The sequence below is a fragment of the Hippopotamus amphibius genome, chromosome 12 (genome assembly GCF_030028045.1).
Source record: "Hippopotamus amphibius kiboko isolate mHipAmp2 chromosome 12, mHipAmp2.hap2, whole genome shotgun sequence".
Lineage (NCBI taxonomy): Eukaryota > Metazoa > Chordata > Mammalia > Artiodactyla > Hippopotamidae > Hippopotamus > Hippopotamus amphibius.
The window spans coordinates 93,060,734-93,083,786 of NC_080197.1; the positions used below are offsets into that span (position 1 = coordinate 93,060,734).

The 23,053-nt window shown below is 34.6% G+C and overlaps 1 protein-coding gene across 1 annotated transcript in view; it reads left to right on the plus strand.

Moving 5' to 3' along the window:
- Positions 1 to 23,053, plus strand: part of ADAMTS20 (ADAM metallopeptidase with thrombospondin type 1 motif 20) — a 173,562-nt gene that overhangs the window by 44,701 nt on the left and 105,808 nt on the right. The window contains exons 4-7 of the mRNA XM_057703425.1: positions 4,882 to 5,141; positions 15,867 to 15,950; positions 16,467 to 16,591; positions 17,848 to 17,888. Of these exons, the coding sequence (XP_057559408.1) occupies positions 4,882 to 5,141; positions 15,867 to 15,950; positions 16,467 to 16,591; positions 17,848 to 17,888 (510 nt within the window). The remainder of the gene's footprint in view (positions 1 to 4,881; positions 5,142 to 15,866; positions 15,951 to 16,466; positions 16,592 to 17,847; positions 17,889 to 23,053) is intronic.

A 23,053-nucleotide genomic window follows, 5' to 3' on the forward strand; every position in this document is an offset into this window, starting at 1 on the left:
GAATGAATTGATACAAATAAATTTAATGAATTAATACAAATGAATTAGTACAAATAAATTTGTAAGAAATGTGCAGTGGATCCTTGAGCAAGGTGGGGGTTTGGGATGCTGACCTCCGCTCAGTGGGAAATCCACGTATATCTTTACAGTTGGCTCTCCATATGTTGGTTCTGTACCTGCAGATTCAACCAACTGCAGGTTATAATACTATAGTACCTATTTATTGAGAAACATCTACGTGTAAGTGGACCCACACGGTTCAAACCCATGTTGTTCATGGATCATCTGTACTTGACTTACAGTAAGCAATATATATTGTATTTGTATTTCATATTAATGATATTCTGATGTTTCTTTTTTCCCCATTTCTTTACTTGCTGATTTTTCTTTTCTTAAGCCATCCCCCATTCTACTGAAATTAGAAGTTCAACTGAGTATCTTTTTCCTTTGGTAATGTGCTTATTTTAACAGTTGTATGTACACATGCCTATACTTAATATACTGATATTAAAGGTAAATAATAACTATATCCTTTTTGCACTAAGCTATGTGACCTATCCCAGTTGCTTCTTGCCCCACTGAAATTTTCCAAAGTGAGTATGCCACTTTTCACTGTCTCCAGCAGTATATGAGAGGTTCAGGAGCCCCACATTATATTACCATGCCTTGTTATTTTCAATATTTTCCAGTTTAGCCACTTGTGAGGGCATATAGTCGTTTCATTGTGCTTTGAATGTGCATTTCCTTGATTATCGATGATTTTTTGGCACTGTTTTCATATATTTATTGCCTTTGACTTTGGTCTTTTGTGAGGTATTCAAGTCTCCCTTATTTTTATATTTCTCTTATTTCTTCTTTGCAGTGGTTAGTTATATAATCTGCATATAAGCGCTTTGTTTATGTTTATTGCAGACACTGTCTCCTACTCCCATAATGGTGTTTTTTGGTAAACACAGGTTGAAAGTCTTAACTTACTCAAATGAATAGTCTTTATGGTTAGTATTTTTTGTGTCCTAAAGAATCCTTTTTTAAAAATAAAAACCAACATCTTGAAGATATTCTGAAATATTGTCATTTAAAAACTTCATGAAACATGTCCTTTTTTTTTTAATTCTCAGAAAAGTATTTGAGAAAGTAGTGCTATTTCTTCTTTAAATGCTTAGTCATATTTACTGGTGAAGCCTTTTGAGACTGGATTTTGATTAGAGTTCCATTTTTTTAAAGTTATGTGGCTGTTTTGGGTCAGTTTTGATAAGTTGTATTTTTTTAGAAATGTTATGGAAAACATTCCTTAATTGTTTGCATCGAGTTATTTATAATATCTTCTTAATGTCTATAGGACCCTGATATTGTCTATTTTTTCCTTTTTTAATTGACTACTCCAGAATTGAATTTGAAATTTGAAATTTATGTATTCTTTTGTTCTAGAGACTTTTTTTTCTGTGCTGTATTATTATATCCAGTGTTTTCATTTGTTTGGAATTCTATTTGTTTCTTTCATTATTTCAGCCTGCACAGAACCACCTATTCTAACTTACTGTCAGTCTGTCTCTTTCAAGACATAGTGCTTCATCAAATGTGTTGTTTGACTTCCTATTAGCCAGTGACATATTTGATTTCTTAGCACCCAGGCTGGACAGACTTTGGAAGCTATCTCAGGTAGTGAGATACTGACAGGCTCTGGTAACTGATCAGTCAACATTGTTTCTATGATTTTGACTATTTTAGATACCTCATAAGTGGAATCATACAGGACTTATAATTTTGTGGCTGGCTCATACTATCCTCAAGGTTCATCCATGTCAGAGCATGTAATAATTTCCTTTTTTAAGGCTGAATAATCCCATTTTATACATATGCCACATTTCATTTATGCATTTATCCATCAATAGATATTTGATTTGCTTCCACCTTTTGGCTGTTATAAAGAATGCTACAGTGAATGTGGGTGTGCAAATATTACTTCAAGACTCTGCTTTTAATTCTTTTGGATATATACTGAGAAGTAGAATTGCTGGATAATATGGTAGTTCTATATGTAAAATTTTGACTGTTTCCCATAGTGATTGCACCATTTTACAATCCTGTTGACAGTTCACAAAGTTTCCAATTTCTCCACATCCTCGTGAACATTTACTATTTTATGTTTTTATTTTATTTTATTTTATTTTATTTTATTTTATAATTAATTAATTAATTGGCTGTGTTGGGTCTTCATTGCTGCACACGGGCTTTCTCTAGTTGTGGCGAGCAGGGGCTACCCTTCATTGTGGTGTGCGGACCCCTCATTGTGGTGGCTTCTCTTGTTGCGGAGCACAGGCTCTAGGCACGTGCGCTTCAGTAGTTGTGGCACATGGGCACAATAGTTGTGGTGCATGGGCTTTGTTGCTCCATGGCACTTGGGTGGATTCTTAACCACTGTGCCACCTAAGAAGTCACTGAGTTTTTTTTTTTTTTTTAATAGTAGCCATCCTAATGGGTGTGAAATGATATCTCATTGTAGTTTTGATTTGCTATTTCTCTAATGATAAGTGATGTTGAGCATCTTTTTTATATGCTTGTTGTTTATTTTTATATTATATTTGGTGAAATGTCTATTCAAGTCATTTTACCATTTAAGAAATCAGGTTATTTTTATTGAGTTGTTAGAGTTTTTATATATATATATATATTCTGGGTATTACCTGCTTAACTCCTTATCAGATACAATTTGAAAATATTTTCTCCCATTCAATAGGTTGCATTTTCACTCTGTGGATTGTGTTCTGTAATGCACATACATTTTTAAGTTTGTAGCCACATTTGTTTATTTTTTGCATTTATTGCCTGTGCTTTGGTGTCACATGCAAATCATCAATGCCAAACCCACTGTCATGAAGCTTTTCCTCTGTTTTCTTCTAGGAGTTTCAAAGTTTTTGGTCTTTCTTTTAGATCTTAATCCATTTTGAATTAATTTTTATATATGATGTAAGGTAAGGTCCAATTTCATTCTTCTGCATGGAGATACCTAGTTTTCCCAACAATGTTTGTTGAGGAGCCTGTGCTTTCCCCATGGAGTGTCCTTGGCACCATTGTGAAAGATCATTTGACTGTATACGGGAGGGTTAATTTCTTGGTTCTTTGTTCTACTCTGTTGGGCTCTGTGCTGGTCGTGCTATAGACATTCTTATACAAGTGTTTTGTGGACATTTATTTTCTTTCTCTTAGGTATGTATCTAGGATTGTAATTGCAGGGTCATGGGGTAGGTACATGTGTAACTTAACTTAGAAATTGCCAGATAGTTTTCCAAAGTGGCTTAGTATTATCAGTCTTTTAAGTTGGAGCCATTTTGTTAAGGTAGAGTCCCTTTTTTGTCTTTTGCTTGAATTGTTATTTAAGGACAAGTTTGAGGTAACTGTGTGCTTCAATATGTGTTCATTTTTTTTTCTCTTCCCACTGGTTTAAGCTTTATTAGATGCTGTTTGCTCCTCAGCTTCTAAGTGGTTGCTGACATAGAGGAGGTATTCAATGAAAGATTATTTTGAATGAGTGAAGTGGATGAACAAATAAATCAAAACATGAATATTTAGCTTCCTCCTGGTAAATCTGAGATTTGTATACATCAGATATGTCTGGGATCTTCTCCAGGATCCAATAATTAGTCATGGATATTTTGGTGGTTGATTAACCCTAGGAAAAATATGGAAAGATAAAGTTTTAGGAAATGTATATTCAGTTTGCCAGATTCCCACAATTTCCCATTGAGATAGATTTTAAAACTTAAGAGCATAGTAATATTAAAAGGCAGGATAGTTTTAAGAATTAGAAAAAGTAGTTCATCTGTGGAAACATTGTTCAAGGACTTTAGTTTCTTTTTTTTACAACCATAGGATCGCTGCTTATTTTAAGTGAAATGAATTATTTTTGTAATATAGTTTTATTACAAAAATATAATATAATATAATATAGATTGTCTCATCCTTATAGAACAACTAAATCTTGATTGTTGTGGTATTGATGATTTGCCTTATGAATTATCTAGGACCTTTTATTTCTTCTTACCTGATATCATTGGTCCGCTTTTCTGTTCTAAATATTTTCATGAAACAATTATCAGAAAAATCAGCATAGAAAGTTAAGGAAGAGAGTAGAAGAATAAATTTAAAGAGAAGGAAATAGGACAAACACTCATTCTGCCTATGAATTTTTTTCCGTTAGCACAAATAATGAAGAATTTAGAAGTGACTTTTATAAATGCATAGGACTTAAAGTGGTTACTGTAATAATCCCTAATGTTTCAGCAGTTTTAACATCGCATTTATATATAAACAAACATAATAAAAGTAATCAGGTATTTTATATAATCAAGTATTAGAAAATTTATATAGACATTTGACTTTCTGGGTTTGAAAAGCTGTCTATTGTTATATGGGTTCATTTTCTGTTGGCGCTCTTCACATGTTGTGTAACAAAAAGTATGTTTGTTTTCTGTATTTTTATGAAGTTTCATGCTACAAAATATAATTTCTTTGTAATGAGATTCGATGCAGTCAGTGGCTTGAGGACCCAATTTGTCTACTGAAAAAAAACGTAAATTCTCCTTGATTTGTTTTTATTTTCTGCCCGGTGGTTAATACATTTTTTGAATAATCGTAGCTGTTAAAACGAGACATATACAGTTTCATTAGTGCAATCTATGAAAATGTGACCATTATATTACTATGAGTAGTAATGCTTATGATAATGTGGTATAATGCTTTAAAATAATTTCTTTTTGTCCTTGTATTTCATATTGGAAGCAGATGTGTAAGTATTAAATATTTTTGGCTATTCTATTCTGTGCAGTATTTTGAGTTGCATCCAATTTAATGACTCTGACTATTCTATTCTTGCTCCACCAGAAAGTCCAATAAAGAAAACCACTTTACCCTTTCATAACTACAGCGACATGAATGAAGATCTGAATATCAAGGAGGAAATAGTTTTAGGAGACTCTTCAAAAAATATATCATTGGAAGATGAAGGAAGTCAATTACATTCCAGGAAAAAACGTTTTTTATCATATCCAAGATATGTGGAAGTCATGGTTACAGCTGACGCTAAAATGGTCCATCATCATGGACAGAATTTGCAGCACTATGTCCTAACTCTAATGTCAATTGTAAGTAAACTTAACAGGTCCTTTGTATTTCCTAAAATGTTTGACATAAATTTTTTTCGCATTTAAGTAAAATGTTTTCCCAAATTTAGTTGGAAGTGAATTGTCTATATTTAAGCCAAAAATATTTCCTTGAAATTTAGTTAAAATAGATGTATATCGCAAGTATCCCATTCTGTTACTTGGACAACTTGATAAAAAATCTAGTCTTTAAAACAAACCATGTACAGAAAATGCTTTGAATCTTTACTTCATCACATGAATGGTTTCTGCCCTCCAGTGACAGGGAAGATCTTAGTAGAATTTAGCTTTTGCCCTTTGAATCTGAATTTTTAAATTCACTTTTTTAAAAATTAATTAATTAATTAGTTAATTTTATTGGCTGCATTGGGTCTTTGTTGCTGCACATGGGCTTTCTCTTGTTGCAGCGAGCAGGGGGCTACTCTTCATTGTGGTGCGTGGCCTCAGCATTGTGGTGGCTTCTCTTGTTGTAGAGCACGGACTCTAGGCGCATGGGCTTCAGTAGTTGCGGCACGTGGGCTCAGTAGTTGTGGCTCACAGGCCCTAGAGCTCCGTCTCAATAGTTGTGGCGCATGGGCTTAGTTGCTCTGCAGCATGTGGTATCTTCCTGGGTCAGGGATTGAACCCGTGTCCCCTGCATTGGCAGGCAGATTCTTATCCACTGCGCCACCTAAGAAGTCCTGAATCGGAATTTTTAAACCTTATCATATTTCTGCACAGAAGGAGGGGATACTAATTTTACTACTACTGCATTCACCAATTCAAATTGGGATACTTGATTTTTTAAGTTATAAAGGTATTTATGGCGATAAAAGGATAGCCTATCAGTAATAGAGATGCTTTAGCAAATTTGGGATGTAAGATGACGGTAGCTATAAGAGCTTCTAATCTGATATTAATATCTCTCTGAGAGTGGTGGTGCCAGTATCCTTAGCACAGAATTCTAGTACCACTGAAGAGCACGAGTTCTGAGTTAGTGGTAGCACTCTACGCCCTGTACATACACGTGTATAGGCACACATATACACACATACACACACACCCCTACCGTCTAGGACGTTCCTGGACTAAGTCCTGCTGTTTTGAAGTAATTACTGAAATTACTCTTTCATGCTCAGGAGTATCTTGATTTAGTTGATGCATTATGTGGTCCCCTGTTTATACACATCCAGGATATTGGAACATATCTCATGGCTAGAAGTATCTCTATTCACCAGTAGGGGATTCAGGCCTACTTGGTTGAAAAGACTTGACCAGGACACATATATAGGCTCTCATAAATTTCCCTTAACAAGAACTCTCCAGTTAAGTTCATTGTGACTTAAATATCCTGAGACCTTGTTATTTGCATTACGTATGATATTTTATCTTAAATTCTTGTAAGCGCTAAGAGTACATGACTCTGCTGCCTAAACACAGTATCTGGTATGAAGTGTGCGCTCAGTAGTTAGTGAAAGAATGAGTAAATAAGTGATTAAAGTAATACTTTTTTCAGAATAAATGACATTGTAACAGACAAAAACCAGAGGTGATCCAAAATGATTTTCCTAAATTTGTACAGTGTAGACGTGTTTTGTTTATTTGAATTGAATTTTTAAAATGACAACAGAGCTATACATACAGATTTATCCTGATGGCTTTTTAACTTCTGGATCTTAAGTAATTATCTAGTTATGGGCACGGCATGCTCCTTATGAAGGGATTCTAATGAGAACATCGACATGGAGGATGTCTATTGGTATGTAGGAAATTATATCAATTATATGGAACAGTGTGGGATAAGCTTGGCAATTTTAAGTGGTTAAAGGAGGTATTCATTAAGAAAATTGGGGAGGGGATAGAGATACTGAAGGAAAGTACTAAATTTTGTAAATGCAACAGCTTTTGAAGCTTGTTAAGTGAAACTCATATCAGTGCTTTGGAAATACCAGAAGAAGTCAAGGAACGCAAGAGTAATTTTTGAATAGCTATCCATACATACAATTTTGGTGATGATGCCATCCTTAGAAAAGTTTTGTCATCTGTATTTTACATAAAAATCAATGTAATCACTGTTTAGAAGATATTGTGATGTACCTTGTGAAGTTGTCCATGGGAATTTTAAAGCCAGAGTTCATCAAGGACAAAGCCCACCTTCTAACTTCATGGAAGGTAAATCTTCTGAGATTGCTTGAAACAGAAGACCAGTGTATGCATATACTATTTCCTAGATTTTTAAGTTCTTTATTGGAATATAATTGGTTAACACTGTTGTGCCAGTTTTTGCTGACAACAATGTGAATCAGCTGTATTTATACATATATCCCCATATCCTCTCCCTCCTGTGACTCCCTCCCATCCTCCCTATCCCAGCCCTCTAAGGCATCACCCATCATCGAGTTGATCTCCCTGTGTTATGCAGCAGCTTCCCACTAGCTATCTGTTTTACATTTGGTAGTATATATATGTCAATGCTACTCTCTCACTTTGTCCCAGCTTCCCCTTCGCCCCCCACCCCATGTCCTCAAGTCCGTTCTCTACATCTGCATCTTTAGTCTTGCCCTGTCACTGGGTTCATCCGTACCATTTTTTTAGATTCCATATATATGAGTTAGCCTACGGTATCTGTTTTTCTCTTTCTGGCTTACTTTGCTCTGTATGACAGGCTCTAGGTCCATCCATGTCTCTACAAATGTCCCAATTTCGTTCCTTTTTATGGCTGAGTAATGTTCTATTGTATATATGTGCCACATCTTCTTTATCCGTTCATCTGTTGATGAACATTTAGGTTGCTTCCATCTCCTGGCTATTATGAATAGTGCTGCCATGAACACTGCGGTACATGTTTGTTTTTGGATTATGGTTTTCTTTGGGTATATGCCCAGTAGTGGGATTGCTGGGTCATATGGTAGTTCTATTTTTAGTTTTTTAAGGAACCTCCAAACTGTTTTGCATAGTGGCTGTACCAATTTACATTCCCACCAACAGTGCAGGAGGGTTCCCTTTTCTCCACACCCTCTCCAGCATTTATTGTTTCTAGATTTGTTGATGATCATTTCCTAGATTTTCAGTCCCACTAGGAGAGCCAATTTCAGTTAAAATGAGATGTTTGTAGATGCAGTCAGTTGGTTTGTGTTACGCTTTCATTCCCTGGGAGATACTGCCACTGGTTGAGGAATGGGGGAACATTCCAAATATAGATGGGGCAGGAAGAAAAATTTAGGAGTGTAAATCTCTCTTCTGAGGTAGTTTCGGTTTTATAAATTCTTTCCTCCTCAGAGGTCACATTTCAGATGACTTCAAATTACCTGGGTTTTTTTTTCTCTCTTTATTCTTTTTCTCTTGTGTTGAATGTTCAAATAAAGATACAGGAAAGTCAGTGGACTTTGTGCTTCTGGACATGTATTGCTATTTTATTAATGAAAAACAGTGGTCATAGCTATATTTGTAGATGTAAACCATGTTAAAGGTAAAAGGAAACTTGGAGAAAGAGTCGGCAGACTCTTGTTTTGCCTGGGACTTGCTTAGTTTTAGTATTAAAAGTTTTATGTCCCTGGAAATCCCTTAGTCCTGAACAAACTGGGACTACATAGAGATTGTCAAATGTAATCCAGCGTGTTTTATCTCCACTTGTGAAGTCCATTTCCAAAATTGCTTTAAAGAATTAAGAGGAATGCTGTCTCCACATAAATGTCCCCAGATGTTTCCAATTGAAGAAGATAGCCGTTCAAGTTTTGCATATTTTGTCCTAATTTTTAAAAAGGCATTAACTGCATTTATTCAGACGCACACTTGGGGTTTTGGTAATGTTTTTTGGTCATAGTAATTTAGGAAAAAGAAAAGAATAAGTGCTTTGGACTTGCAATATGATTGAGAGCCATTTAAAGAAAAGTTCAAAGTGATGAAAGGGTTTTTGTGTTGAGCTCCACATATAATGCGGGAAATTGCTGAATGCTTTCAGCATTGAGCAGATGGATTATATACATAATTTAGAGAGAGGATTATCTACCCTTACTCATCCTGTACTAAGTAAACAATTGTGCTCTCTTCTCAAACTTTTCCTTTGCTTTCAACAGGTTAACAACATCTGAGTGCAGTGATGTAGAAATAATGTGTGTGATTTAATTCACCTTTTAGAGTGCTTTACTCATGTTGTAATAATAGCTTAGTGATCTCTGTTTAAAGATTTTCTGGAAATAACATTAAAATTAGCGAGGAAGAACACATTTGTGGTGTACAGTATATCTAATGAAAAAAGTGTGTGTTAAATGAGCAGAGATGTTCAATTATTTGCTATTCCAAAGCTTTTATCCTTAGAGAATTTGGGTGACACTATCAGGTTAAAATGTCATTTTACATGCATCATTAAACTACCAAAGTATATATAAACTAGGAAAATTACTTTTTTCAACAGATTTATTTTGATGTGCAATGACTAGCTGTTTAATAAATCTTGGAAATGCTGTGTCAGAAACCTTCACATTCCTTTGTATTTACAAAGGTTTGACTTGATAATATTCACCTTGTTTCAGATTAAATAATGTAAATTTCAGGAGCATCATTTGATTCTCAGGAATTAGCCCTGTTTACTAAAACAGTTGCTATTAGAGGCATTTATCAACTAAAAAGCCCCACCTACATTACATTGTCTTAATATCATTGCTTTCAATTCTTTGAGTTGCTTTTACTGATGTTATTTAGGATGGGGAAACTTTTGGACTACACTAAAATAAAAACTAATGATTTGCTTTCACACTTTCTGTTCCACCATTTATGTTACCTTTCCCTTCAACTCAGTGCTCTACCTGTTCTTAATTCTTTGCACGGATTTACTTTGTGCATGTGCGGAATGTCATTTTCTAACTTGAAAACAAAAGCATCTTTCTGATAAGAGTAATGATCTCTGTAAGCAAAATCTGTTCACTTTGTTCGGTCAGTTTTTTATGACTTTGAAGGTGAAGGTGGTCAGAAGGTACAAACATCCAGTTATAATATAAATTACTCCTGGGGATGTAATATACAGCATGGTGACTATAGTTAAAAATACTGTATTGTATATTTGAAAGTTGCTAAGAGAGTAGACCTGAAAAGTTCTTATCGTAAGAAAAAAAATCGCAAGTGTGTATGGTGATAGATGTTAACCAAAATTATTTTAGTGGTTATTTTGTAATATGTACATATTGTACACCTAAAACTTATACAAGGATATATGTCAATTATCTTAATTTTAAAATGGCTAAAATAATAAAAAAAAAAACTGATCTCTGAACATGCCATAGATGAACATTTGCTGAAGCTCTATTTGGAAATTATTTCAAAATAGTTGGTCAGTTAATAGCGGCATGATTTGTTTCATGCTTTGCATGAACTACATTTTGCCTAGGATTTTCTTAAAATATTTAAACAACTCATACCATTTCTTTTCCTTTTGCTGATTATCTGTGAAGTAATGTTTACTATTTTATGAGACCTGGAAAGCAGTATGAATTCTATATGTCAGGGAAACAAATACTTAAAGAATAAAAGATGGAATACATTTTAATTTGATCAGTACAAGTTCTGATATATAGATAGCACTCTAAAATGGAGTTGATTACAGTAATATATGACAACATTATATGGTTTTATAGAACAGAAAAGATACCTTAGAAATCTGATCTAGCATTTCCTACAGTGTAGTCTGTGGGATGGGCTGCTAGTCCTGCGGCACGTTGGGTGGAGGGGAAAAGAGGACTTGGCCAGCTCGTTGTGTGAGATGCTGCGTGTAATACCTCTCTTGCAGCTTTAATATTTGTGAGTATATGTTAGCCTATTCAAGACTCCGTGAGGACCTCTGTTTAATTTTTTTTACTCAACTTTTCTCAAACTGTGGAATGATTTTGTTCTTTAAAACCAATATTCTCACACCCCTTCCCCAATAGCATCTGGTAAATACTAATCCAGTACACCAGGGCGTTGTGACCAAGGGTGCTCCGTGCTTCAGTGTGGTTGTGGCTATTGAGATAAAAAGTAGATATATCCATTTCTAGAGTTGGACAACTGGCTCGTAACTAGTAAGAGCTAGAACTAAAACCCAGGTCTCCTGACTGTGTAGGACTTCTGAGGCCATGGTCAGGTGACTATAGCAGGGCAGTGTCAGGAGCTACGGCATGAATCACATCAGCGTCCTGAAATAACCGTTGTACCAAGAGCTAATTAGGAAATACTTAGGGTAGAAAGCTAAAATTTCGTAAGATCAGGTAAAGTAGTCAGAGCTGAAGCTAGACTGCCTCGGATGGAAATTCTGTTGCTTTCCAGCCACCAAACCTTGAGTGCATTACTTAACTTCCCTGTACCTTAGTTTTCTTATCCGTAAAATGGATACAGTAGTTTCTAGCTCATAGGATTTGTAGTGAGAATTACTAAATGAATTAATACATTTAAACTGAGATCACATCACATACACAGTAAACATTCAGTAAATAGTATTTCTAGTTATGTATTTATGAGGAAGTAGCAAACATAAGACCCTACCATTATGGTGACCTAATAGGGGGTGGTAGTTTTAGGGGTAAGAGAAGCGTGTTGTCCGTGGTAATAGGGGGAAAGCCTCTGAAATAATAAGTGGGCCTTCTGATCGTTCATCTGCCTGATTCACAATTCAGCTTAGTTGAATAGTTATTCAATAAAAGCACTTTTCTATATCCAAATATTGTAAAAGATATATGTATATAGTATAAAGACATAGATTATAAAGATGAATATGTAGAGCAGTAGGAGGTGCCTACAATTAAATGAGCAAGATGACTTTTTTGAAGGAAACATACCATTTTAGTATAAAAACAAAATACCAACCGAGGGGTTTTTTTTTTGGGTGTAATTATTAATAATAATAATTTAATAATAGTTTAATAATTTTAATTTAATGGTTTAAAAATTATAATAATAGTTTCATAATTATTTAAACTGAACCATCTGTTTTTATATCTTTTACCCTCAGAAGACTGAATTTTTTAAGGGTAGAGATAATGCTGTATTCATTTGTGTATTAGATAAGTGATACAGTATTTGACAGGCAATAGACATTCAATAAATATTGAGAGAAATAATGTAACTGTGCTCTTGGGTCCTTTGTTTTCAGTTTGCCATTCTACAATACCTATAATAATTTGAAACAAATGAACTAGAATTAGCATCATACGAGGGTGAGTCAAAAATTATCCACACTCTGGCTGTAGAATTTATTTTAACTTTTAGAAAAGACAGATACATCATTTTTCAACATAATCTCCTTGCTTTTCAATACACTTTGTCCATCTGTCCACAAGCTTTCGTATTCCCTCATTAAAAAATGTTTTAGGCTGAGCTGTGAGCCTTGAATGAACCATTGTCTTCAGAATCTTCATCCTTGTAGGGCTACTTTCAGGGGACCAAACAGGTGAAAGTCCAATGGAGCAAGATAGACTATAGGGAGGATGCTTTAACACCTCAAAATGAAGTTTTTGCAGAGTGTGGACAGTGTGGGCAGAAGTGTGTGGACTGCATTGTCGTGCAAGATCACAGTGCCCTTGGATAGCAGTCCTCTGCATTTAATCCGAAAGTTTAGGCTTCAGCTCTTCAATAAGCATCTCACTGTAATGAGCACGGTTGATTGTTGAACCTTTGAGCCATGGCTGATTTGCAAATGATTTGCTACACAATCCACTGTCACTCATCTGTTTGACAGAATCATTTCATGTCTAGGCTCAATGTTGTCATCAGTCGTTGGACATGGACGGGCGTCTGGCTCCTTCTTGATGGCTAACACTTGTGTAACCTTCCTTGAACTTCTCTATCCATTCATACACGCCCCTTCATGACATAACACTTTCTCCATACTGTGCACAAAGTCTTCGATAAATAATGGCAGCAGGTATACACTCTCAGACCACAGAAAATGAATCACTGCACACTGCTCTTCTCTCATGCAAATCACAAGTGGGGCATCCATTTTTTCTCTCACCACAGCTACAAATGAACTGATGTAATATATTCATAGCAGTGACTGGGGAGACAGTAGCCTTGAATGGAAAGCTCTGATAAGACAGTGCAGCCAACAGAAGTTTTAACATAACCGGAGTGCGGATAATTTTCAACTCACTCTTATATATAACATATGCCTTTTCTTCTGAAAGTAGTAATAGCTACTTAGCATTGATTGCTAAGACCCAGGCCCCGATCTAATTGCTTTTTGTACAGCATGTCATTCAATCTTTATAGCAGTTTGGTAAGTAGGCGTTGTTATCAACAGTGGCAGAATTTGAACCTGGGCCTGTTTAATTTGAAGGGCTCTGCTTCATAACATTGCCCATCTTGCATAATTATTTGAATTATTTTTTCTCTAATATTACATTTTAAAGAAATTTTGCTGTAGTAATATATTTAAAAACATATTGTCAGAATACTGGGAATATGTTTCCAGATTCCAGCTGGAAGTTGGTATGAAGGTACCACATCTGTTTCCTTCTAAAACTGAACACATTTTTGTGGTTATATATTTTATAGCTAATATTATAATATCCAGGTTGTCATTTGTAGTCAACATATTTCAGGCAATGAGTAGAGAAATTAGCCATGTGGATACTTTACAGAGCCTAAGCTCTTTTCTCTGGAGTGCTCGCAGTGCATGATGGCCTGCGACAAGTCTTCACAACTGGTTTTCATTTTTAGAGGAAAAGAGCGTTTGTGCATACCTTTGAGGTACTTTGTTTACCTTGTAATTTGACTTGGTTAAAGCATCTACTTTTAACCTCATATGATCAGCGGATAACTCTGAAGTCACAAATATGGGTATACTTTGTTTTCTACAATAGATATTCACTTTTTTTCATGCAGCTTTTAAAATATATATTAATCATAGATTTCCACAGCTCCCATTTTAAACTGGGCAGTACTGCAGTGCTAGCAGACCAGCTTGAAACTGCCAGTCATCTGCCTACCCCTGTCTTTACTTACTCTCAGCTCCACTGGGGTGATCATCACTCTTGCCAAAAAAATGCTGGAACCAAAGGCATCACCGCAGATAAAGATAGCAAACCTGTATTTGTGGCTGCTTAGCTAAAACAATAGGAAAGGTGTTGGAATGTGTATTTAAGTTCATGCTGACCCTACAGGGTCAGTGTTTCCAGAGATGCTCTTGGCTCTGGTTCTGGCGATTCTCTGTGTGGCATTAGAAGCAACAGTAGCCGTCATATTCATTGTGTTGAAGCAACTTTGGCTCACAGAGTGAGGGCTCCACTTACGGGTACTTTAAGCTCCACAAGGTCAGGGACCATGTCCTCCTCCCTATCTCTGGATCTATAGCCAACAAAGGAAGGAATAGTTGCTGAAGGTTATTTACATAAATGAGAGACATAGCACTTCCTCAAAGAATTGCTGTCTTGGTTTGGGCAATGGTTCAGGAGATGGTGACCCACATTTCAGAAGCAATTTTCATGGCACAGGTGGCCCAGGTCCAGAAGATTATATCTAAAGGAGTGCAAGGCAGAGGCATTGACTGTGGAATACACTCCTGCTGTCTGGCAGCCTCTGTGGTGGCTACAAGACGAGGATATGAATTAGGGAATTGGATGGCGGCTTCACTGTGAGCCCGTGAAGAGTGCCTCCTAGAATTGCATTCTCCAGTTTTGGAGAATGAAAGACCAGCTTGGGATGCATGACCTGCCCTGTGGCTCTTTGTGTGACTCTGGATGAATTTGTGTCCATGGACTAGAGTGTGCTAAGCTATTAAAAACCATAAGCATATTCAGAATTGAAAATATGCAGTCATGGCAAAAAAGATTAGGTAAAACTGCCAGAAAAGAATAGGTAAAACATATATTTATTTTTATGGTGTATCGTGGACACGTAAATTGTGGCTTGTGACACAGAATGTAGTGAATTTTTTACTGAATCATCTAGAACAGTATTTTCCAAGCTCTAGTGTGTGTTCAGATCACTTGAGGATCTTGTGAAAATGCAGATTATGACTCACTAGTCCAGGGTGGGGCCTGAGATTCTATATTTCTTTTTTTTTTTTTTAATTAATTTGTTTATTTTTGTCTGCATTGGGTCTTTGTTGCTGTACACAGGCTTTCTCTAGTTATGGCGAGCAGGGGCTACTCTTTGTTTTTGGTGTGTGGGCTTCTTGTTGTGGTGGCTTCTTTTGTTGCGGAGCATGGGCTCCAGGCATATGGGCTTCAGTAGTTGCAGCACATGGGCTCAATAGTTGTGGCTCTCGGGCTCTAGAATGCAGGCTCAATAGTTGTGGTGCACGGGCTTACTTGCTCCGTGGCATGTGGGATCTTCCTGGACCAGGGATTGAACCCATGTCCCCTGCATTGGCAGGCAGATTCTTAACCACTGCGCCACCAGGGAAGTCCAGAGATTCTGTATTTCTAATCAGCTCTAGATGATACGGTTGCTGCTGATCAATGGCTGAAGCTCAGTAGCAAGACTTAGGATACTGTTTATCAAACTTGGCTTTACATTGGAATCATTGAAAAAAATGCTAGGGAATTTTAAAAGATACTGATGCCTGAGTCTCAACCCTAAATATTCTGATTTAATTAATAAGGGATGTGGCCTGAGGTTAGGGATCTGTGAAAAGCTCCCTAGGAGATTCTAATGTGCAGCTAAATTGGAGAATTGATGCTCTCAGACCGGTTTCAATTTACTTTTGAGAAAATATATTCATTTTAGGCATCTAATCTTACATTTTTTTCCTTGTAGGTTGCAGCAATCTATAAGGACTCAAGTATTGGAAATCTTATAAACATAGTAATTGTGAAATTAGTTATAATTCATGATGAACAGGTAAGAAACAGTTCTAAAAGTAGTAATCCTAGCTGGAGTAGGCTCTTAGTGGGAATATACATAGAGATCATGAAACTTATTAGAAATGAAATAGTATAAAAATGTGTATTAAAAAACTTGATTTGAAAGGAGTGAGGTTAACTTTTTCTGTTGTGATGGAAATAAAATGGAATGACAACAGAGGAAGTAACAAAAATAAACAATTTAAAAATTTAAGGTTGAAAACGTTCAGGTATTCACTTTTATAATCCTACTGTTGAAGGATTTAAAATACAGTAATTTTCCGAAGTTACTTTTTTTGATCCCAAATATTGGAAAGTCTATTTCGATTCTGTTTTAATTACAACGTTTTAAGTATTGCTAAAATATGTTTGAGATATGAGGGAGAGATGATGCCACTTCATTTGCCTGTGAAAATGCTATTTAATGAATTGCATAAACATTGCCACGCTTGGAAGGAGAAGAGGCCATGACTGTTCTGATGTAATACTGAATTGCTGTTTTTTGTGTGTGTAGGAAGGACCAGTCATCAGTTTTAATGCCGCTACCACGTTACGCAACTTCTGTTTATGGCAACAAACTCAGAATGTTCTTGACGATGCCCACCCATCCCACCATGATACTGCTGTTCTCATCACTAGGTACAGTTCTAGAAATAACTCTTCCAATGAAATTGCTTACCCTTTACCTCCTGCCTGATCACTAGTACCTCTTCCTATGTTAATTTTTTATCGATAGCACACAGAAATGTTCTATGAGAACGCGTATTACAAAGGATACCACGAATGAAAGCATTCTTCTGTTTTTTTCAGACCAGAACACTGGCCTGATTCCTTAGGAAATTAGCAACGTTAGGTTGCTAAGTAATGGTTGAATCTAAACAAAATAATTTCATTAGTGACAGAGTAAGAATTAGGAAAATTACTTGGAAATTAATATAGTTATGGAATAGAGAACACGTTTTGTTCCTTCCCTAACTTGACCTTTCAATCGCTTGGAAAAGAAAGCTTATGAATTTATTTTGGACTTCTTATACTATAAAAAAATCTATCTGTTCCTTGTTTTGATGCTCAGTGCATGACAATTACTGGGCTGCTTTAGCTAGGGTTTTTCTCAGAATATTTAGATCCTAAGTTTGTTGTTTGTTTTGATTGGTTGGTTGGCCAAAGGGGGAAAAGTCTTTCACTTGAGGGTCAGACTCAGAGAAATTTTGGCTTTCTAGAACCCTGAAATGAAAACCTTTGTCCGTAAAACAGCTGACATATAGTCCATGTGCTTTATCTCTTTTCTAAACTAAAACAGAATTGACCCGAATTTATACAGAGCATTCTATCACCAACCCATGGTTCAGCTCTTGGTGATAGCTAGAGGCCACGCAGCAAAGACTGCAGGTAACAGATTAATGATGGAAGGGAGGAAAAGGGCTGTAAGAAGAGACCACGAGGAAGGAGACTAGAGAAGTGTCATGTTGAATGGCTAAGGACTACGTAATGCAGAAGTAAAACATTTCAGGAGCTTGGTAACATCTTAGAACATCCTTATTCTGCAGCTGAGAATAACAGCTGAAGTTCATAATGGCTTGAAACATCAGGAGTGTATTACATGTACTACTGCATAAGTAAAGACCGAGAGGTGAAAAATACACTTAGAGAGCTCTTCATTGAACTTGGTTAAGCTTCAGCTGTTTGCAGCAATCACTTTTACGTAGCACCTGTTGCTTATTGACATGCAAAAATGGTGCATTACTCTAGGTTTACACTTACTGAGCGCTTGAGAGAACTGGATTTTAGAAGTTAGTTTAGGGTAATAGTCATGTCATAGTTAAAGCTTATGTATCTTTGTTTTGGCTTGTTGCAAAAATATTTTCTGAAAATGCTTCAAAATCTTTCGTTTTAAGGGAAGACATTTGTGGAGCTAGAGAGAAATGTGACACGTTAGGTAAGTTATTTTGTAAATTAAATATAGCATAAAATTGCTTATTGAATTATTTAAAATGATGTTTAGGTTATCTTCCTTTTAATTTACACATTAGTCATTTTGATTATTGATTAATGGCTAGTGTCACTATTATTTGATTCTTTCTATAAGTTTTAGAGAATAAGAACTACTATTTATGTACCAGTTAATTACTAAATATCAAGCGCTATGCAAAGCTTGACATATGTAATTTAAAGTGTTTTATTGTGTAATATTTGATCCATACAAAATAGTACATAATAACTTATATGCAGAGTTAAAGCAAAAAAAATAATGAATAGCCATGAATCCACCGCCAGATTTAAGAATTAGAAATTTATTAATACTGTTCTATGGCCTGTACTGTCTTTATTCTGTCCCTTGCACTTCCCCAAGAGGTAACCGATAGCATAAATTTTGTATGTGCTAATTCTTTCCATCTTTGGAAAAATATTTTTATTGCATATGTATATATTCCTAAAAGAAAGTGCTTAATTATGCTTATTTTTGAACTTTAGTTCTTGCATTTTCACTGCTGTACAATATTTCATCCACAGTTCACATATCTATATCCTGTCAGTGAATATTTGGGCTGATTCCAGCTGTTTTCTATTATGAACTTTATTATAAGAGCTAAGGTATATTCCTACAGTTTAATTGCATGTCATTAAATGTGCTCATGTTCGACTTTATAAGATATACCAAATTATTTTCTAAAGGGGTACCAACTTATACCTTTTGTCATTAGTGTATAAGCATTCCTTTTGATTATATCTTTATCAATACCTGGATCTTCACATTTCTCATTTTTGCCAATCTAAATTTAATATATTTCATTATAGCAGTAATTTTCTGTTCCCAGGCCACTAATGAGTGGACTTCTTTTTGGACTTCTTTTTATATATTTACTGGCCATTTATATGTCCTTTTCTGAGAGGAATGAAGTAAATGAAAAAAAAATTGCCTATTTTTCTGCTGTGGTATTGTTCATTTTCTTAATGCCTTTTAGTGTTCTTTATAACTTCTTGATACCAAACCCTTTTTGGTTTATATGTATTGTAAATATCTCTCACTAATTTGTTCCTTACTGTTAATTGTTTTTTCATGTGTGAAAATGTATACTGTAGCTGAATTTATTTTAGGTTTAGCAATTTTTTATCTTATTAAAGAAATTACAGCCTTCTGAGACTTATGTAGTGCAAAGTCTAAGTGTATTATCCTGTTTTCTTGTAAATATTTAAAGATTTGTCCTTTCACATTTAAATCTCTAAACAATTTGGCATAATTTTTTTGATGTATCAAATAGAAATCTAGTTTTGTAAGTTCCTTTTCTCTGTGGATGTCCAGTTTCCTCAGATCACGCGTTGACTAGTTTGCCTCCTTTCATTACGATCGGCAAGGCCGTGTTTGCACTGGCACATGCAAATCATCCTGCTGTGTCATTAATCAATACTTTTCATTTCGTCTATGAGCCAATTTGATATTAGTTCACATTTTTTAGCCCTATAATAAATCATCATAATTCACAGGGTATAAAACTCCATCTAACTTTCTTCAAGGAGTATTTTGGCTATTCTTGGACCTTTGTTCTTCCATAAACATTTTAGACCAGCATGTCAAGTCATTATAAAACAATTATCTGTCTATTTATGAAGCTCTTTTTAAAATTTCTTTCAGTAGTATATATTATTTTCTTTCAAAGCTGGTCATGCACAACTTTCATTTACCTCTTTTATTAGCGTATGGTGTATGATGTTGAGTGATAGAAATGCAATAGATTATTTGGATTATTGATTTTAATTCTAGCCACCTGATTCATTATTCTGATCCTCATAATTTACCTGTGGGTATTTATATCATCTGTGAATTATGGCTATTATTCTTTCTCTTCTTTTGCTTTTTTTCTTTTTCTTTTTTTTTTTTACTTTTTTTTTCTTTTGCTTTCTTTTTGTCTTAAAGCAAGACAAAAACCTGTTGAATGTTGAATAGAAATGATGATGGTAGTCTTTTTCCTAGATTTTAAAGGGAACACTTGTAAGGTTTCACTGTTAGGAATAATATTTGCCATAGGTTCTTGGCAGATAAACTTACCATCATAGTTTTCTGAGACTTGAAAAAAGTATGCTTTTTATTAAAAAAATTTTGCAGATACTGAAATGATCATATGATTATTTTTATCTGTGAATTCCTTTTATGAGTTTTGTAACACTAAACCAATCTTGAGCAAGGTTTTTCCTTTTTTTTTTTTTAAGCACACTGCTAGATTCCATTGCATGCATATATTTTCAGGAGTGAAATGACCTTCCTTGGGTTATATTTGTCTAATTTTAATACCAAAGTTTTATTCACCATACAGAATTTGTTGGGAGTGTATTATTTCTTTTCCCATTTTCTGGAAGATTTTTTATAATGTTGGAATGATCTATATCTTGAAAGCATGTGAGATCCCACTAGAAAACCATCTGGGTTTCATCTTTGCTTTGTGGAAAGATATGTAACTATTTAATTTCTCCAAGGATAATCAGACTTTCAAAAAAATCTTTTTGAAGGTATTTAAAAAAGTGTATTTTTCTATATATCTGACCATTTCTTTTAGTAGTAAAATTTATTAGCTTAAATTATTCTTATTGCATTTTCTTTTAAGTTCTTCTCTCTATAGCTATACTCGTGCCTTGTTTTATTTCTGATATTATATATTTGCACTTCTTTATAATGGCTCAGTTTCACTGGAATATTGTTTATTGCATTTGTCTTTTTAAAAGATCAACACTTTGCTTTTAATCTCACTTTTATTTCATTAATTCCTGCTCTCTCTCTTTCCTTTTCTTTCCAATTTACTCATGCTATTCTAGTTGTAATGTAAACTGATTACTTAGCTCAATAACATCCAGGATTTTTTCTTTTCTAATTTTGTTGTTTAAGACTATCAGTTTACTTCAAGATATCATTTTGTTGTGTCCCACAAATTTTGATAGGTATTTTTAGTGTCATTTAAAATTCTAAACTCTAAGTATGTGTAAATTCTTCATGATTTCTTTAACTTATTAATTTAGAAATGCATTTAAAATTTTATGAATGTATTGAGATTTACTGTTTTTTGTTTATTAAATTCTAATTTAATTTCATTGTAGTTGGAGAGCATGATCTATATGATCCCATTCTTTGAAATCTTTCGAAATTACCTGTATGGTCTATTATGTGGTCAGTTAAAAAATATTTCATGTATGTTTAAACAGAATGTATATTCTTTAACTATGGTACACAGGGTTCTATATGTCTCTTAAATCCAACTTGCCAATTATATTGTTCAAATCAACTATATATTTACTAATTTTTTGCTTACTAGGTCACTCAAAACATGAATATATCTCTGTCACTCTCTCCATTTTCAATTTTACATTATAATTTTTACAATTACAGCATTCAAATTTTTTGTTTCATCTATTTTCAGGCTACCTTATTAGGCATATATAAGTTTGAATTGAACCTTTTACAATTGTGTAGTGACTTTTTTATCTGTAACAATGTTTTTAAAGACTATAAAGTCAGTATAGCTTTATGTTTAAAATATTATGTCTAGCAATACTATAGCTAGCACACATTTTTCTTGCTTAGTATTTGCTGGATATATCTTTTCCCTCAATCTTCCAGTGTCCTGTTACCCTTGGTGTTTTTATTGGAAACAACATATAATTGGATTTTAAAAAATAACATCTATAGTAATCTCTGTTTAACTACCAAAGTTAGTCCATTTACATTTATTATAATTGTTTTCCATGCTTTTGTTTCTTTTTATCTTTATGCTTTATTCAAGCAGCTCTAACATGCATTTATTTTTCTCCTTAGCTGATCTAATTTGGTATTTCGCCTGTCCTCTGAATTTTACAGTTCAACATATGTTTTTCAATTTAAAATATCCTAATTAGTTCTTATTCAAAATCTGTTCATTTTGTTTACATTCTTTTTACATTTTCTTACATTTGTAATTACTGTTCATGTTTACTGAAACATTTCATTTGGAGTAATTTTATATTCTATCTTTGATAATTCCCATATCCTAAATATTTGATAGTCAAATATGTGGTTTCTGCTAACTTTCTCTTATGTTGACTTGTCGGTTTGGTGATCTCTGATCATAAGATCATATTTACTTAGTATTAATCCATAAGGTTAGTGGTGGGCTGCTTAAAAAGTGTGTGCTTTTCTCTAGAGAGGATTTTTAGTTGTTTTTGCTATACTCCAAAGGATGTTACTAACCAGGGTCCCTGACTTAAGGCAGAGAATTCAGAATCAGATCCTCTACCATGAAGGTTCCTCTAGCAAGCTCTTAATCTCTGGATCATATTGCTTTTATCAGTATTTTCCCTCAGAGTAGCTCCTATCCTTACTATTCATTGCTTACTATTTAGAATTTAGCCCATGGTATAAATGTTTATATGTATGTATGCATGCATGCATAGGTATGAGATGGGCAGAGAAAGAATATGTGTTAGGTTTTGGAGGTGTGGGGTTTTGATAGTTCTCCTACACTGTGAGCTCAGTATTCATTAAAAAATAGTTTTTATTACTGGCTTAGTCTCTTAGCAGTAGGACTGTCTAGAAACTTGAATCTTCCACAGATGGGGAAATAGACACCTGCTACTCTAATTTTTACAACAGACCCCATTCTCTTCTCCTTGCAAACTAGTCTCTGACTTTGTAGATGTATTTTATGAGTCAATCATCTAAGAAGAATCCATTGAATATGTTACATTTCTTACATTATCTATGCCTTGTTGTCACATCTTCATTCTAAAAGTGAAGTATGGTTATGTCTGCCATATCTTACTTTTAAAAAAATGATTTAATGCCAGATATTCTGGGCTATTCATGTAGAAGGGGGTGGTCTCCTAGTCCCCATTCATTTTTTGCAGTTTTCAGCCACTCCTGTGCACATAAATCATGTGATGCCTAGAAACAGACTATGAAAATTGAAGTATTCCTAATATAGGTCAAGAGTAATGGTGATGATAATGATAGCTGATATATTTGAGTGCCTACTATGTATCATACACTATATTAAAGTTTAACAAGATGGGACTCATTTAATCTTAACAACAAAGCTGTGAAGTAAGACCTATTATTTTAATTTTATAAATGAGGATAAA